Source organism: Schistocerca gregaria, chromosome 9 (assembly GCF_023897955.1).
Source record: "Schistocerca gregaria isolate iqSchGreg1 chromosome 9, iqSchGreg1.2, whole genome shotgun sequence".
In the NCBI taxonomy this organism is placed as follows: Eukaryota; Metazoa; Arthropoda; class Insecta; order Orthoptera; family Acrididae; genus Schistocerca; species Schistocerca gregaria.
In genome coordinates this window covers 111,144,328-111,164,074 of record NC_064928.1, presented here as the reverse complement: position 1 = coordinate 111,164,074, position 19,747 = coordinate 111,144,328, and the positions used below count along the sequence as shown (strand labels likewise).

The 19,747-nt window shown below is 38.2% G+C and overlaps 2 protein-coding genes across 2 annotated transcripts in view; one reads left to right on the top strand and one right to left on the bottom strand.

Moving 5' to 3' along the window:
• LOC126291693 (protein yippee-like 5) overlaps nt 1–10,854 on the top strand; it is a 29,290-nt gene extending 18,436 nt beyond the window's left edge. The window contains exon 3 of the mRNA XM_049985322.1: nt 7,162–10,854. Coding sequence (XP_049841279.1) covers nt 7,162–7,360 — 199 coding nt within the window. The 3' untranslated portion in view covers nt 7,361–10,854. The remainder of the gene's footprint in view (nt 1–7,161) is intronic.
• The window catches only part of LOC126291688 (uncharacterized), a 142,207-nt gene continuing 132,015 nt past the window's right edge, over nt 9,556–19,747 (bottom strand). Inside the window, exon 13 of the mRNA XM_049985311.1 lies at nt 9,556–18,670. Within this exon, the coding sequence (XP_049841268.1) occupies nt 18,625–18,670 (46 nt within the window). The 3' untranslated portion in view covers nt 9,556–18,624. The remainder of the gene's footprint in view (nt 18,671–19,747) is intronic.

The following is a 19,747-nucleotide window of genomic DNA, read 5'->3' as shown; positions in this document are numbered from 1 at the left end:
ATCACCATTGATATCCATTATAGTTGCATGTCATTAACACTGTTAGTTGCACATTTCCTTTGTAACTGATCAGAGCTGACAACTAATATGAAATATTCAGTTTTATCTGAAATAAAAGATTTGAAGGTTGCTGATGACATGATTGTCAGAGATGGCAAAGGACTTAGAAGAGCAGTTGAACAATACAGGTAGTGCCTTGAAAAGATTCCATAAGATCAACATCAGCAAAAGTAAAGGGAGGGACACAGTGCAGATGAAATAAATTAGGTAGTGCTGAAGGAATTAGATTGAAAAATGAGTTACTGAAAGCAGTGTAGGGTTTGAACACTGCTGGGTTGGAAACTCCTACAGTATTTATGATTATTTCATTTATTACTCAGAATACAAGTCTTTACTTTTTCTTCTGTGACCGTTGATATCAACAAAATCTGAAGAGCAATCCTCTGAGTCCAACAGTGGACTCATAGCTGCTGAGGATGCCACATCAGCTCGGAGCAGAAGTTGCGAGTGCTGGTTAGGTACACACACCGTGTTGGTACCCCTGCTTGGAGAGGGCGGTGACCGTGATGTGTGTGTTTGATTCATACGGCATTTTGGGGAGTACCAATCCCTCCCAGATCACTGCCAGTGTTGTCCCCTCAGGTAGACTGCAGTGTCAGATACCATGGTGATGTGTTGAATGCTGAACCTGTCCCGCTGGTACAGCAGGTAGTCAGACTGATGCAATGCTTGAGGTACAGGGCAGCTTCTGCCATGTCCCAGAGCCTTGTTGGTAGTTCCCTAGACTACCCATCAGTGCTGGCTGTTTTGCCGACTTCATTACTGGATGCTGGCTTTCATTATCCATGGATACGGATCGCTGATCTTCTTGTGAGGCAGCAGTTGTAAGACCAACACAAGAACAATCTCAGACACGAGACGTCACCGTACCATAATCACAGAATTGAGTGTGACTGACATGAACGCCATCAATCCAACTGATAGAATGTTCTAGGCTAGTGGGATAGAGTATTTGTGTCATCAAGGAGAGGCTCTGCTCTACGGCATCATTCGTAATGACCAGAATTGGTTCTGCTATTCTCAAGTTGTCAGCAGTCTTCAGTTCCATTACATTTGCTTAACACATTTGTTACAGTGCCTTTATTGCTTAGTCAAACTCCTGCTAGGCAAAGTTGCGTCTTGCTTAGTGTCTCTTCCATAATGTTACAAGAGTAACAAAAGCAGTTTGGTCTGTTCTCTTCTAACCATTCTGTGCTGAGCTCTCTCGTAGACACACACAGGTGTATTGAGGTTGGTGTCTTCATGACTGAGTAGTGGTCTTAAAATATTTACACTTCCCAGCTGGCTGCTGTTGATACTTTCACATGATTAACCCCACCTGTTTGAACTTAGAAAATTTTACTCTCGCATTTCCTTGCTAATTTGTTGTATAACAGTAGTAGATGAATTTTGCTATATGGGAAGCAAGTAGAGATGATGTGAAATGCAGGCTAGCAATAGCAAGAAAAACATTTCACAAAAGAAAGAAATTTCTTGACATCTAATATAACGTAAGTGTTAAGAAGTCAGTTCTCTGGACTGTAGCCTTGTATGGACGATAAGCTGTTCAGACAAGAAAAGAATAGGTCTTTTGAAATTCGGAGCTGTCGAAGAATTTTGAGGATTAGCTGAGTGGATCAAATAACTAATGAGGATGTACTTAATAGAATTGGGGGAAAAGGAAATTTATGGCACAGATTAACTAAAAGTAGAAATCAGTTGATAGGATACATCGTGAGGCATCAAGGAATAATCACTTTGGTAATGGAGAGCAGTGTTGTAGAGGAAAGCCTAAGCATGAATACAGTAAGAAGATTCAGCTAGATGTAGGATGCTGTAGTTACTCAGACAGGAAGTGACTCATACAGGATAGATCAGCATGGAGTGCTGCATTAAACCTGTCTTCAGACTGAAGATCTCTTTGGAGAATGATATTATTCTGTGTAAAAATGCATATGGATTTCAAATAGATTTCTTGCAAAATTCAGCTCATTCTGCACCCAGGTTGACACAATTTTCCTTGATTTTAGGAAGGCATTTCATAAAGTTCCACACTGTCACTTGGTAAACATTTTACGAGCTTACAAGGAATTGCATGATATTTGTGATTGGAGTCGGGAATTTCTTACCGATAAAACTCGCCACATCATTTTTAACAGAACAAAGTCTACCGATGTACAGTAGTTTCAGGAGTGATATAGGCATTACGGTTTACAGTTTATATTAATGATCTGACGGATAACATCAAAAGTTTGCTGAGGCTGTTCACAGATAGTGCAACTGATATGGTGAGGGAGCTATAACAGAAGGGCGGAGAATTGAAGAATGGTGCAGGGACTGATGACTGTCACTGAACATAAATAAATGTAATGAAGAAGCAGCTTCAAACCTGACATTCATTGGGAGAATCTTAATTAATTGAAATTTATCCACAAAAGAAGTGGCTTACAAAATGCTTGTTAAACTGATTCTTGAGTGTTGCTGATCAGGTCAATTAGTAGAAGAGAGAGAGAAGATCGAACAGAGTGGTGTGTTACATCACGGAATCATTTAGTTAGCACGAGAGTATTGCAGAGATGATCGACAAACAGATGTTACAAAGGAGACACTGTGCATCACGGAGATGTACTGTTGCAATTCTGAGAAAGTATGTTCTCAGAATATCTGGGCGGTGTACTAGTTCTTCCAACACATGTCTTGCAAAATGACTACAATGGAAAAATCAGGCAAATTAGAGCTCCTAAGGAGGTTTACTGACAGCCATTCTCTCCAGAACCATTTGCAAATGGAACAAGAAAGGGGGTATCTGATAGTGGTACCGGAAGAATTCTCCACCACACATCATAGAATGATTTGGAGAGTGCGAATGTAGGTGTAGAAGGTAATACTGTTCTGGTTTAATCGTGTGATTTTCTGTTGGCCCACTGATCTTCACCCCAAATGGAATGTAGAGTTTCATTCTCTTCAGTCAATTTTTCAGTTTTCGTCTATGATTAAAAAGAATTAAAATCAGTTCTTTCTCAAGGCACATCATATGAGGCTTGCTTTGTCTAAATGCCCACTGTTGGTCTCTCGGACTGTTCTGTTACGAGCTGTTTTCGGTAACCGTTCACGTGATGAATGACAGGAAATGAACATGACAAATTATGAGTTGGACGTGGTAGCCAACCAAGTTGCTCGTTCATGATGTCCTATGCTTTGTAAATGAAGCTGAACTATTAGGTCCCATCCCACTCTAACCACCACCTTGGAAATTGCAACATATTCAGAAAAAAACAACCAATATACTGGTATGTGACATTCGCAATTAAAAATTGACAGATTCTCATTGGCTACCAGATTCTGTCACCCATTGATTATGACCAATGATAACAATACACCAACGACAGCACACAAGAGAAGAGCTGTGGTCACCATAAGTGAACTTTAGATCTTGCTTTCGGATCTTGATTTGCGATGTATGCAGAGGACCTTTCCCTTTCACCAGCAAGTGCACTGTCCACTTAACTACCCGAGCACAACTTGTGACCCATCCTCACAGCTTTACTTCAGCCAGTACCTCATCTCGTACCTTCCAGACTTCACAGAAGTTCTGTGAAACGTGCAGGACTACCACTTGTGGAAGGAAGGATATTACAGAGCCACAGTCTGCGGGTTGTTTCCAGAGTGAATTTCTGTGAAGTTTGGAAGGTAGGAGATGAAGAGTGCTGGTGGGAGTAAAGCTGAGAGGAAAGGTTGTGAGTCATGCTGCGGGAGAGAGAGAGGGGGGGGGAGGGGGGAGGGGGGAGGGAGAGGGTCCTAGTTTGGCACTAAGTACGTAATTATTTGTTGCTGAGCAAAGCATTGTTATTGTTGTGTGTCTCACCATAAGTCACTGGACACAAACATTAGTCACCCTCTCCTCCATCAGTATCACACTAATACTATGTCACACTGCCTCCAGTAACCAAATTGCATGGAAGCTAACTGCTACATTTCTCCTAATAATCCGAATTGAAATCTTAGTGAACTAGTGGACCAGTCGAGCCACGATAGCAAGCCTGAGTGTTTGTCAAACCAGGAATGTGTGTGTGCAGCTATGTGAAAGCAGCTGTTGCCATTACAGAAAATGGGAGTGTCCACAGCATACTCATGCTGAAGAGGTAGAAGAAATGTTGAGACTTGGTCACTGAGAGTTTTGAAGTAAACATCCTGGTTTACATTCATGGTAACCTGAAATAGGGTGCTTAGTCACAGTGAGAAAAACACTCTGAAAACATCACAGAACTACCTCTGACCTGAGCTGCACTCCCAATAACCTGTGGGTTAATCACCTAAATGGGCTACCAGTGTACCGTACTAGCGGTGGGAACAAGTGAATGAAAACAGTTGACTTGGTCATGTGTAGTTTACATATTGTTTTGGATTATTATTCATTTGTCCTTTTAAAATGAAACCAGTCAGTAGTTAGTAGTTTTTCTGTCAGATGAAAACACTCTTGACCATTTTAATTGACTGAACTATTCGTTAATTCTTCTGAGTGAAGTGAACCCAGTTATGTAGCACTTTCAGAATTAGTATACTACTAGAGTAAGCACATACCTCCAGAGGGTAGTCCTGCCCCTGAGTGGGTATGCCAAAGTAATCCTTTTTGATTAAGCACGTGTCCTGTGCAGCCAGTACGAGGTGGTGGTCCGCACTGTGCCAACAGCTTCTCAAGCCTGCTGCAGCCCTGGCTGTGTAGTGTCAAAGGTTGCCAGTGATGGTGCTATACATCCAGCTTGAAAGGATGTTGGTCGATCTGCCCCAGATGAAAAAAGGCTTAATGATCACTCAAACAGAGAGACTGAATGAAAACTTCCGTATTCAGTTGTCTCACATTGATGGAAACCACTCAAACCCAGAGAGTGAGCGAAAAATATTCGTGTAGCTAATGTGGCCACAGACTAGTTTCATGTGGTTGTTTCATTTAAATAAAAAAAACCTAAATTAAAAAAGAAAAAATAATCACTTGATCAGAGTCTTGTCCCATCACTATTACTTGACAACTTGCATCATTTGAAAAAGAGCAAAATCACCACTCGTTGCACCACATTAAAATTGGTTGTTGTCTAGATTCTGTGCTCTTTTGCCCACTGAAGATGTGCACCGAAGATGGACAGCTGCAATATGGCCACGTCCTAGGTACTTCGGTCAAAATTATATTGGGTGCAGTTCCCTTGCTGTTTATGTTCGTAAAATAGTTGCTGTGGACCCATTCACTGGTGGATGCAATGCTTGTGTTCAAAACTGATTGTCATGAACAAGGCGTGGCACTTGTCCCAAGTCCTTGTCAGTTAGGGTCTCTCTGTGACCACTGTTCTCACACCGTGTTACGTAGCCATCATTAGTATGCCATTATTTGTATACGGGGTGTCCCAGGAGGGTGGTCGACATTCGGTGATATGACAGGAATGCTTTTTTGATGCAATAGACTTCATGTAGTTGTATTCAGTATTCTGAATGGTTTGTGAGATAGAACACACTTAATGTGATTTTGTTTTTTGGCAAGTGGCACACGTGTATGTCTCACCCACCTGACTTCTTTGACATTTTATTCTAGTCCCATCTGCCTTATTTCTTTCAGCCATTTTAAACAGGATGTCTTTCTGTCATAGGAATAGGAATGGGCCCAAAATTGGAACCTGTGGGACTCCCTTTGTGATTCTTCTCTACAGGACATACAAAGTGTTTTGTTTGAATTGAGCATTCCTGTGATATCTCTGAATACTGACTGTTCCTCCTGGGACTCCATCCATCCGTCCCACAAATAACTTTCCATCCCTTGCCTACCCTGGTAATTGGGAATGGAGGGGTGAGTGCTACACCAGGCCACTGTTTCTGCTTTAGATTCTGCCTAGCAGAATTTTATTTTTGCTGGGACACTCTTATTTTTCACGTACATCTCCTGGTATCCTGAGAAAATCATTCGGGACACATATTTGTCGCAGTTTTTAAGTGGGAAACAAAGTGTGTTCAGTACTACTTTTCATTTCATTAAATATATGTGAAAAACAAATTTCATAGAAGGAGAATGTTACAGAAATATTTATTTTCCCCACATTTGGTTTAATTTGTCTTATGGCTACAGAAATAGTAAGAGAGATGTTGAAAAGCAGGTATTAGCTACCCCTCATATCTAACTTGCTGACCTTCCACTTTACGGCCCTGAGACAAGCAAAAACAAAACTAAAGGAGGTATAAAGGAGCATCAGTTAACTGAAACTATTTCTAGCGGGACTGCAGTCGTATGGAAGTTAATGTTGTCAATAACGTGAATGGTGCAGCGTGTGTTAACAGTGCTTATTGAATATTGTTTGTCACATACGCGCACTTGCCGTAACAGTCTGAAATCTTAAATTTTAGTTTGAAATGTATGATTTGTGTCTGATCACTGATTAGTAATATTACATAGTTTCTAGGATTAACAGATTGTACCAAACTACCTAGTAAATGACTAAACATGGTAGAAAAAACATCCTGGCTATTACAATGAAAAAGTATATATCAGTCTTTTTAAAAAAAGAATTTTATTCATGTGTAATGTACTTAAATTTTTCTTCCCAATTCACAAAATCAAGAAACATTCTCACTATGAGTTTTTAAGTTGCTGCATCGTTACAGGCCTACTGTCAGTTTCAAAATATCCCAATAACTGACAAGAGAGCTGAGCGTAAGTTATGAAGTTAGGTATAAAGTACAGACACAAGTGTCCCTGTATTTTGTCTCTGAAATATGGTCAGCCTAGAATTTATATGGTCAAAAAATTATTGCTGTTGCTTCTTAGTGTAATACGTGTCGTGTTTGCTTTATGCCACTGATAATGAACACTGTAGTGGCTAAGTAACCTCACTGTATTTAAACTAACATGAAAATTGATACTGTGTGTTCTACATGCACCCACAGCAGAATGACACTATCGGCTGGAGTATTACTAGGCACGATAACTCTTGCTACTGCGCCTTCTTATGTGCTCACCACTGTGGTGTCTGTATAAATAAATGATAAAATGAGTGACTGTTGTATATTTCATTTGCATGCTTGTGAAATTGTGTGTGGAGCAAGTGCTGATCATTTATTGCCTGTTGTCTTCTGACTGCACAGTGAGGTGCAGGACCGCGTCATGCTGACTGGTAGACACATGGTTCGCGATGTGTCCTGCAAGAATTGTGATGCCAAGCTGGGTTGGGTGTACGAATTTGCCACCGAGGAGAATCAGCGCTACAAGGAGGGGCGTGTCATTCTCGAGCGTGCACTCGTAACGGAGAGCGATGGTATGGATGAGCACGTCGGTGACAACTGATGTGCTGTGAGAACCGTACCACTAAAAGACATCGTAGCTGGTGGAAAAAGGAAATATTGGACAGTGACCGCTATGTTCACAAAAAACTAAAGATCCTTAATCACAGTAATTAGATGTCAAAATTGAAGAAATGTTCTGCCAGATGTATGATTGGCTGCACTGAACTTCCAAATAAACTGGTGTAATCTAATTCTGTGATCTGCTACCCGTTGTAACGCTGACGAAGCACTTTACAGATAGTGCCAAAAAAAAAAAAAAGTTTTTAACATTTTTAATATTTTGGATTGTCACTTGCCTCTGTGACTAAAATTAGACAATAGCTCTACACAGCTTTCACCAAATTCTTCACACACGAAATAAGTTGTTAGAGGAGTGTAGAGAAATTTCTACGCCTCAGCTGATGGTTTACTGTTTCACTTGCCTATGCCAGTATTTGTGTTGTGTGAAATTTTGCTGACATCGCAGGAGCTTAGGAAGTCATCCAGAAAGTCTAATTACGTAATTACCAACATGATGTGCAAAACATATCAGACATTGTGACAAGTTATAAAATGAATGTTTAATTTTTAAGAGGCATTGGTAATTGGATGGAACACTAGTTGTTCTAATATTTTCAAATGCCTTTCAAAATGTTTAAAGTGTAAATTGCAGTTCAAAAAGAGAATATATTTTTAATTTGCATTTGTTTTCATGCACAACACTTTAACATAAAAGTTGTTTACGTCCATTAAGTATTCATGGCATTTGTTGTCACTTGAAGTCTCATTCTTCATCATTTTTACTTTATGTATTTTTTTTAAATATGTCCAACTGTCCATACTTCAAGTCACTTTTGGATCATTCTTGTTGAAATAATTACTCCAATTATCAGTCAACAAATTAAGGTTCAATATGCAATTACTAAAAAACAAAAAAATTACATGGTGAATTGCCTTTTCGTACCACATAAGAACACTCAAGGAATAGCAAACAGATATGGCAATAAGGTATTGGCCTATGATGCAGCCACTAATACATTATGCAGTTTGACAAGTAAAGGAATTATTTGGGTTTAGATCATAGCAAATTTAGGTGTTAATAAGAAATGTAATTACTTGACAAAGTTGAATTCTTTTGACTTAGAACTGATCAACTGTACTTATGAGATGACTGGGCACACATTTACATTTTTTATTTCCACCTGCTTGTACTTGTTTTGCCATCATCATAATGTCTGATAACATAGTTCAATTAAAATGGGTTGGTTAAAGGATAACCTATGTTCACTGAACATCCTAAAAAAAACTTTACATACATTGTTTTTTCGGAATGATTGAGTTGAAAGAAATTTGTTCCTGATTTTAGTGAAAGGGCTTATAGTTTTTCTTTTTTCTGCCATTTTTTATATCAAAGCTAGAAGAAAGACACCACCTGAGCTATTTTTGAGGTCATGGAATGCTGCAGTTAGAATGTCTGTTCATCTTAGAAATGTTGGGCACCGTAGACTGTGAACAAGCACACAATCGCGAGTCTTTCTTTTTACATTAGTCCCATTAAGTTGCTGGACAGTACCCCATAAATGTCTGTCTGTGACTACACATACTTTCTGAGATGCTTCTTATCCTGCCTACTTCTCTTGTCTGTCATCCCCTTGTTTCTGTCACAGTTTTTGGTGTGAGAGTGAGCGATTTCTTAGTGTCTCATTTTTAAAATTGTCAATTTTCTTCCATTTTACACTGCAGCAGCTGAACTTGGATGAACACTAAAACAATGACCAACTGGTTTACAATACAATTATCATTACTTTTTAAAATTTACCCTTAATTTGCATGTAGAAGTGACACAAAAACTGACCTTCACACGAGTTGAAGGTAATTTCTTGTGATGTGTGTAGAAAATGTCCATCCTTGCTGCATTTTCAAATGTGTGTGAGGTAAAACAGTCTTTGTTGAAAAGAAATTGTTTTTAAGAATATTTTGTAATTTAGGATTGTGCAATGTTGTGTTGAGATTTTTTGTACATTTTATTATTAAACATGTGGACCATACAGCCACAGGAAATCTGTTGAATCATAACTTTCAAGTGGTTATTACTTATATTAAAGAATTTAATATTCTTCCATATAACTGCCATAAGGTATCAGATGGCACATATTTAATTAGAATGAGTGTTCTTATGTTTAATGTGATATTAACTATAGAAATATGAATGCTGTATTTTGAGAATGACTTTCAGATTGTGTACATAAGAGGTGACAGAAATAAAAGGGAAACCTTTTTTTCTTTGGTGTGTTGTCTTGTCAGTCTGTGATGCATCTTTTTAAAGATTAGTATAAAGTAAGAGCTCTTGTGAAGGCCTCCCTTGGTACCAGTTCTCCCAGACCTGTGTGCAAGCACGTTTATGCTATCAGAGGAGATCAAATTGCTTTTTCTCTTGCACTGCCACTGCTGAGAATATAACTGCAGGCATTTTTAATGAAGTTAGGCATCCGTACTTTGATAAAAGTTTATTTTCACACCAATTGTTATTGCAGTGTACAGAAAAGACCAGTCTCAAAAGTTCTTAGTGGTAACACAATTGACCACCCATATAAACTTCCATTAAAGCCAATTATTAGGACAAGCATATTATTAAAAAAAATGTGTTTACATTTGATAAACAATCCAATTATGATGTCTGAAAACTGACACCAACTACACTGTATTGGAAATGAGTTTGCAAACAGCAAGAAAAATTTACTTCCAAAGACATGTAACTTCCTACGTGGAATGTTTCCATCTATTACCACATCTTTGGGAGTTATGACCGAGTCCAAAAGCTGTTTCAGGGAGGTAATGAATGATGTTTCCATAGCCACTGTGAAAATATTTTTCATCCACGTAATCAGCCTGAAGATTTTAAACCACCAGCTCAAATGTTTCAATGCTCATTTGTACATACAGCCAAAGTTTACATCAGTTGCTCATTATTGTATTTTAAGATTTTTTTACAGTTTCACTGCAACCATACTGAGTGTTGATTTCTTTGTTGTGATCATACCTCCATTTTGTAGTTAGTATCCCACAGATACTTATTTCTCACTTTGCTAGACACTGAGAAAATGGTCTGTTATTCTGTGTCATTGAACTTCAGTTGGCTTGGCTATTTGCCCACAGATTTAGTTAAAGCATGGGAACACTGCAAGTGAATAAAAACATTGTGTGTCTGCAGAAATGTCAGTGAAATTTCAGCAGTGGGACCACGAAGCTATTTGTTAGCACCTCATATAGAATCCAGTGCAATGGATTTCATGAACACGACAGTGACTTGCAGTTGCAACAAAAAAATACCTGAACTGAAAAGTAACTGGTTCCAAGTTTGGCAGTCTTACAAAATAATAAAAATGAACAATATACATTTATGTACTTTATCTATATAGAATGTAAGTGATATTTGTAACTGTAGAGTTGTTATACTATGTACCTTGAATTTGTAAAGTACAAAAGAGATAATAAAATTTACTCAATAAAACATTTTTTTCCCACATGTATTTACAAACACTGTGCAAATCCCATTAAAATCCACTTATGTGGTACATGTATTCTGACAGTTATAAAATAAGTGAAAGAATAGGTATAGCTCTCAGTACAGATCACAACCATCATTAGAAAGTTACAATATTATCATACAATACCTTTGGCACACTCAAAGTCCACATTTTCATAATCAAGCATGCTTAAAGCTTTAAGTAATGAAGTACACTAAGAGGTCACATATCACAATCAGTTAAATTCCTTTGGTTCAGTTCTATGATATGATTGATTTGCTTATAATGTTTGTCTGATAACACACACAGGACTATATTGTGTGACACTAATCTACTTCAGTAAACTCATTCAGGTAATATTTCTTTTGAAATTTTTATGTACATCAGAGACCTTCATCCAATGACAACTTGGCATTCAATTGCAAATCTGTGCTCTGTTTTTCACCTACTGCCATGCAAGTGTAAGGTATTGGAGCCTTCTTCACTCTCATGAGCCATCTCCTCACCCTCAATGGCTTAATGTAGTAAACACAACCACTCAGCTTGTAGTCAGTGTGTTAAGCAGTAAGCTTAGTACCCTAATTTGGACTTATTCTTTATATATAAATATCAGTGGTATACATTTAGGCACCCGTGTGGAGGCGTGGCAGCCCCAGGTCAAATCCGCCCAGCAGACTACTGATGACAGCCAGTGTGCCACCCAGTTGGGGGTTTATTTTTGGGCAGTTTCCCCACATCCCTGCTTCACTTACACAATTCACAAACATTTAGAAAATATTCTCATAGATAGGGGGGTACACAAATTCCATATCAGATAATGTGGAGGAGGAATACATTGAGACAATAACACCTTCCACATCAGATACAAAAGTGTTTTTAAGCTTTTTCTCTGAACATAAAAGAAATAGACCATTACCCCAATATTGGATGAGCATTGCAGTGGCTAATAAGAAATAGCCTGCTCTTGTTTTCCTCCGATCTTCTAAACAGAATACCCGATCTTTGTGGGAACCTGAACAACGTATGACCAGATGTCCTATCATTGTGCACTAGACAAATAGGTGGACACATTAAAAGTGAGGGGACAGCATCATCATATAATATTCGAAATCTGCTCTTCCCGATTTATGTGGCACATTAATGATCAAACCACACACATACTATAGAGAACCCAACTGAATCCAATACAATATTTATAAATTTAATAGCAAAGTTTACAGCAGGAAAGAATAACCTGCAGTTAAGTAAAATCTTGTTTCATTTAACATACCTGCCCCTGGCATCACATGAAAAGTGCTCTCTCTCTCTCTCTCTCTCTCTCTCTCTCTCTCTCTCTCTCTCTCTAACACTACTTACTCTGTCCACTAATAAACAGACTCATCATGGGCAGTTTAGGTCTTCTTCCTTCTCCCAGTGGCATCCCTTGGAGCCATACTTCACAACAAAAGTGAAAAGGCATCCATTTTTAGACCACAATGTTCACTACATCACACAGATTAGAAAGCACCACTTTGAGAGTCTGACGATCTATAAAATACAGCATTTGAAGAATGACCAGGTGGGCAAGTAACATGACTAATCCTCTTTGTTCGATGTTACAACTATTAGTATGGAAAGTAAGTTACTTGTCTACTCCTGACACAGGTATAAAAACTGTGACACAGCTTATCTGAAGGCTCACAATGTCACTTTCGATAAAAATTTTGAAGCATAAATTTTAAGACTTACTGTTGCACATAGAATTGCGTCAGCTTCCACTGTAATGTTACAGAATGAAAACTACACTGCAGTGTGTGCAGTGCCAAGTTACAGTCAAACTGTACTTTTTCTTAATAGCCTGTGAAAAATGCAATCTTGTCATACCAGATGGTTTTTCTTTACCTGAATGAGTATACCACTTCTACATTTGTACTGATGCAGCTAGTTACTAATACTGTAAACAAAAGACACTGTGCTATACTTCAAACAATGCCTTATACATTATGCTCAGGACTTATAGCAAGCACTACATTTGTCAATAAATATGCCAAAATATTTATTAGGCCCATTGTCAGTCTAACTGGGAGTGTGTTAACTTAAGGCAGCAGTGGAAGGAGTCAGCACAGACAAATGAGCTGTTGATAAGCGTATATAGCATCTGACAAATCTTTACTGCCGAGAAGTTGGCACACTGGCATTCGTGGACAGAGAAATGGTCGATCACCACGGGAGAGAGGTGTGCGAGTCCATTCTGTTTATAAGTCTGTCAACACTCAGAAACATTGCATTTGCCTCTCAGACAAATTATTTCTCTTGCTGTAATCTATATTATTTATCAATAACAATATTATAAATTCAAGTTTACATAAGACACAGATTCTTGAGAACAGGAGACTTGTGAGTGGAAGAGACTCAGTAATTTCTACATTACAACAATGCATCTGCCTGTATACGACATTATTCAAAAGCACCACGGGGATTCCAAAAAAGTACAAGATATATATAAAAAACAGGTGCATATCGGTGGATACAGCATCTCTATAACTTTACAAGTGCTCAGTATGGGCACATTTGTATGATACAGTAAATGTAAATATGTGCATAACAGTAGAAGGGGTCAAGATGACTTTTTTTTCATTTTCTCAATGTAATATCCAATTTCTTCTTAGTTTGTTCATGAAATAATACGACTTCTCCTAATCTTTTCTCGTCCTTATGATGATGTATTAGGATCTACATAATATTTTTTACTTTACAAACTTGCAGGTGAAAATAGATCAACAGCTTGTTTTATAAGTTGCATTAAATCTCCAATATCTGTCCTATGTGGTCTATTTACTATTGGTGAGTCGGCCATAGTGCCACTTTGATCATTGCTGCAGGGGCAATTTTTATACATAGGTTTTTGCATGCAGTGTCACACTTAAGACTGGGATGGTTTGAAAATGGACATAGATGTCTGAAACTAGTCAGCATCAGTAAATAAATAGGGTGCTTCTTAAGGCAACTTATGACAAGAGCTACAACCATTTATCTGTATTTATATTTCCTTGGACATTTCATTCAATATAACTAGAAGTGGTCAATTTGACACCACTGTAATCTCTCTTCCAAATATATGTAAATAATACAACTACAAAAGGGGGAATAATCAGCAATTGTGCAGAGTTGTTACTGACTGTTGTTGCGTCTTGGCACATGCACATTTCAATCTGCTACAGTACATTGTGCTGTTCAGGTAACAGTTCCTGCATGACAGACATTTTCAAACAAGTCTTGTCAGCATGGACGTTCTGATGAAGAAAGTTATATCTCTTAGAAAATTCTGATGCTGAATCGAAAACTGATGAATCAGCAAGGATGAGTGGAAGAGGGTTCAGATGCTGCTCTACGGCAATCCTCACCTCCTCCACTACAGCAGGCCCAGTTGAATGCCTCTACAAAGATAGTCACTACAGATGTAACCAAGTGGAAGACTGCTAATTTTCTATTTACTGGATGAAGATTGGCTGAGAACATTCTAAAGGAGAAGAGGTCCTGCCACTTGTACTCTTGCCAAAGGGTGGATGCCTCTGTCATAAGTGCAGTCTGTCTTTCTTTTTACAAAGCAATGCTACACTCCCGTGAAGAAACACATGGAATCTAGTGTTTGAAAAGTACTTAAAAAAAAGAGGGCGGGGGGGGGGGGGGGGGGGGGGCCTCCACTGTGTCACTCGAGGAAGTGGAAAAATTGGTAGGTGTAAGATGCAGGTTCAGGCAATCCATGCCCAACAAACGCAGTCTCACATTTTTGATTGTTGACAGTGAAGCAACCGTTTGGTGAGTACATTGTTCTACATCTCGTTGAGCCATTTCTAAACTGAGGAAAGTATGTGATAATAGACAACTCTGTAATATGTTTTCAACTTGCTAAGCAGCTAAAAAAAAAGGGGGGGGGGAGATTTCATTAGCTGGTACAATGAACATCGTGAAATTCCTGATGAGGAAGAGAAGCCAAATGCTGAAATACTTTCCACAACCATGTTGCACCATACTGGAAACAAAGACTGTACATCAAGAAAAGGAGAAAAAGTCATTCTTCTGAGTATATTGCACGTTGTAGTAGCAGTAATCAAAAAGTGAAACAAGAAGCCTGAAACCATAACTTTCCACAATGCAGCAAAGCACAGAGTGGGTGTAATTGATCAAATGACCTGTAAACAAACTGCAAAAGTTGCATGCAGGACTAGTGCATGTCTTTCTCCTTCTTGGGCATGGCAGCAATAAATACGTGAGTCATCTACAAAATTGTAACGAACCAGAAAATGAGAGGAAAACGTTACTTTTTCAGCTAACTTGTGAACTCAAAGAAGAGAAAGAGCAGGAAGAAGAGCAGATAAAAGAAGAGAATATGGGATCAAAATCATCTACAAAGCAGTAGCAGTGTAAAATCTGCTTCTGCAAAGTCAACAATGCCAATGACAGCTGTTAAAGTGCCACAAAGCTGTGTGCAGGAAATGTATGTGTGTAAAACAGAAATCATCTTTGCTAAGAGCATCTAGCACAGTCCAATGACTTGAGTAAAAAGTACAACGGGCCACGGATACAACTTTCGGGGGTATAATATGGACCAAATATGTTAAATATGCCTAGAACCATCTACAAATTGTCAGTATATGAAAGTCAACAGTTTAGGAAACCTGGTAGCACCAGCAATGATAAATCGGTAAGATTTTGTTGTTGTTGAAATACATAAGTAATATTTTAATAACTGTGTTAAATAATCGATGATATAACTCGCAAAAAGCTAGGCATTAGTGCACACTAAAATACAGTAGTAATGTCAACATGAAAGAAATTTATACGGGCTCAAAATGACCCCTTTCCACAGTTTTAGGGATGTCAGAAACTTCACCATTGTAGTATCAATTCACTGAAGTCACTGCCACCCAGAAAGGTGCAATGACAGCAGTCCACCTTGGAAATCACTAGGTTGCCTACTTACAGGTATGAGCTAATAAATGTGGCAGTACAGAAAGGATGACCCATCTATATGTTCTGACACTCCTGCCCCTCAGTGGTGCACTCTTCAACTACACCACAGCACATATGGACTGATGCTCTATCCACTGATGTTGTTTTTCTATACATCTTGTAGTTTTTGTGCAGTCATCTTGTGATGTACCACAGGTATTTATGAGTAACCTTGTATTATTAACAATTGTTTGTGGCGAATTAAAACTGTTTGCCATGCAGGGACTCTACCAAGGGGTCCTGTGCTGCATACTGTGCTATCTGATCACACTGAGGTGAGAGCAGAGGAGGAGACAGAGGCAGGTGATGGCCAGGGGGTCATGCCTTTGCAATTCAGAAAACTGGGTACTGGTGGGAGGAATTCAGATGGCATTGGTCGTGAAGCAGTAGTTGAAGACAGGTGTTGTTTCAATGCGCCTGTCTAACACTCTGTGACTCCTCTATGAGGTGAGCAGCAATCTATCCTATTCCATAAACCATTGTTTTCAAATTACAGGACTTTGCAGTTTTCTCTCTCAAAAGTTCTAACTGTTGAGAAACTCGGTGTATTACTGCAATGAGAGTCCAAGAGTAACTGTCAAAGACAACTGCCAGCAAATCTCAGGTACTCTCGAGGAACAAACTGCAGCAAGACTGCCAGTGTCACACAACTTACAGCACTGAGATAATAGCTGTTATTGTTATCTTACACATTGTGATCAGAAACATTCTGAAAAGGTTGTCAGGGTGCTGCAGAGTAGGTTGTGCTGAGCAATAATTTTTAAGAAAAAAAATTTCAGTACCCCCTTGTGTGCTTTCCGAGTTACTTTGCATTGAAGTCTGTCAATCAGGCCATCATGCATTTATTTTAAATGGCCTACCAGATATAATTAGTGTCAGTTGTTCTCATAGCATAGATGATAGTGCCAGAAACTGCTCAGCCTTCGGCTCAGGTTCGATCCTTCCTATAACCCAATGTCCAATTTTTGTATCACTCTGTTGTTTAGTTTTAGGAAACTGAATAAAGAACACAATTGGTGACACAGTAGCTAGCAGATCACTAGAACTTGTGCACACAACAGCCTGCTTGGCTATCTTCAATGCTGATCAGCTCAAAAAAAAAGGTGCAACATGTCTAGTTTTTTCCTTAATAATTATATCTCCGCACAACCTACCCTGCAATAACCTTACAAGCTTGTCAGACTGTTTCTGATCACCCTGTAAGTTGTGAGGACAACACGATCAGCTGCATTTACTGGTTTTATTCAAACACAAATTGTTAAGGTGTTACAGTACACCACCTTCAGGTTGTCTTTGATTTTGGGTGATCATATCAATTCCAGGACATCATTATTACACTTTCTGTAGAAAGTCCAAAACAACGATGTCCACTAAACTGAAGCTTCTTATCACCTGTGGTGTGTACAGTAGCAGTACTAACAATTTCAGATGACCTCCAATATTAAGTTGTACAATGTGACATCGTGTTCGTGTTCTACCTAGTGGACCCCCACTGCTGTTTGGTCATGCCATTCTGTTGGTATGCACTGTGCATCAGTTGCAAGTATCTCAGTTGCAGTGTGAATATGTTAAGGGATTGCTGAATAACAGCTGCATCTAGTTCTACTAATGCTTTTAAATAAACATGTTCTCCTAGTGTATTAAATTTTCTTGGTGCACTAGTCAAATTAATTTTCTATAAGAACTCTGAGCTCTTCTTTATCAGAAAGCAACTGATGAAGAAAATGGTAGATTTTGTTGAAAGCTTCAACTTTTATAGGAACTTAATGCGGCAAGTGCACCAAAAAATTTTAATACTACAAATCTGACATTAAAGATATTTTGATTATATTCTGTGACTGTTTATGGCAGTAAGAAATCTCACTTGCTCAATAACTCTTGTACAATGCCTAAGAGACAGCACACAATGAGTAGTCTCTCCATCACTGACATTCCACTATTGATGAGGCAACAAATACTACATCATCCGTAATGCAACAGCTTGCCTTCTATGCTGAACTCCTACAGACTTCTTGCACATTTTATAAATGGAAAATATATTACTTTCCAGTGCCACTAATGTATTCTGCAAGAGAAACCCTTCTCACAAAGCTGCCATTTGCTTCAGGTCACATTTTGAAGTAGGCACAAGTTTCTTTTGTCACAAACATAGAGCTTATCCTTATTGACACATCATAATCTATACATATAAACATGCACACAGAAAAATACACAAATACTCATATAATGAGAGGTACTGTCTTATGTAAGGAGTAAAATCGTTAAACAACATGGAAAACAGATAATAATAAATGTACATGATACAAACAAAGGCTGATTTGTTACATCAAATGAAAATATATCTTACTTCAAGGATTTAGAATATTTGATACAAACGGTAACAGAACTACTGACTATTTAATCTGCAGCTAACAACAGAAGAAATTATGCAAGGTACGTAACACAGGCTGAGATAGGATTCTTCGAGGGGGGGATTTAATCACATTAAAACTCAGCTCTGATAATACTTACAGATCCTTCTGAGGCACTACAATAAGATTTACCAACTATAAGAAAAACACTTGTTTTCATAAAAGCTTATTTCATACAGTCACACACATTAATAATGACTAGAAAAACACCAATACTAGAATTCTGAGACAGGTAACTACATCACGGTTGACACAGGAAACCTGAGGCTGTGTGCACCAGCACACCAACAGCACAACATATCACAGAAGATAGGACAGAAAGAGGTCAGTGCGGAACGAGCGTGTCTGTTGCCGCCTTAAAATGGAGCAATGTACACATTGGCATCTAGATGTTGCAGAAACCTGGAACATACGTAAATGTGGTCACATATTGTTAACAAATTATCTCTATAATTATTATAAATACAACAATATTATTATTGTTGTTGCTCTCAATGTTGTTCTCATTGTTGTTTATCATTATTATTAAGTTTTCCAATCCATGTCTCTTCATTGCTGAATGAATAATATTGATCCACTTCACTGTGTCCATACAAATAATTTGATTTTGTCTATTATAAATGGTTTTGTGAAGGCCTGCGACTCAGGGAAGAATGGGTTTGTTTATAAATAACGTTTCTGCTACCAGCCACAATTTTATTTTATTTATATTTTACATGACATATTTTGGGAAACGATTCCCATTTTCAATTCTGATTTCTCTTTGTACTATGCTATTTTTACATAATGTTTTTAATGTATGAGGTTCTGCTTTGTTTTCTTGCCTTTACTACAATATATAAAAAATGCCCAACATTTAGTTACTTATTGATTTTTATACGTAGTTAATGGCCAAATTTGGAAGAACTTGTACTTACTGTTTTCTTATGGTCCATTTGTGCAGAGCCTACCCCATGTTAAACATCACACACAACTGTCAGTGCACAGTATACATCGAGAGTAACTTACATAAACAAACAGATGAAAAGATGTTTTTAGATGTATTTCAAAGATTTAATGTTACAGGTCTTCTGGAGAGTATGATATGCTTTTGTTCGGAGGGTATTTATCTCAATAATATGGATCATAATTTACTTAAATCTATTTTACAAACATTCTTATTTCTATGTGTTACTCTTTTCATTTAAGTATATTGTCAAAGCACCTGAAGAAATTCAAGTGGGCTTTGACATTTGCCCAGTAGTTACGCATCCTCTGGCTGTGTTGTTCCTTCCTCTCCTGTGTCCAGATGGCACTAGTCTTCTTTCTTGGTAGTCTGTCCTGGAATCTCTTTTGTTTAAGTTTCTTCCTGAATATTGTCCGATCCTTCAAGTTTCCTTCTGTTATTCGTAGTTCCTTAAGTTCTTTCTCCATTTCCATCAACCGTGGTGACTTGGTCTTCCTCTTTTGCCAGTAACAGAGAAACTGGTTGGTCAACCT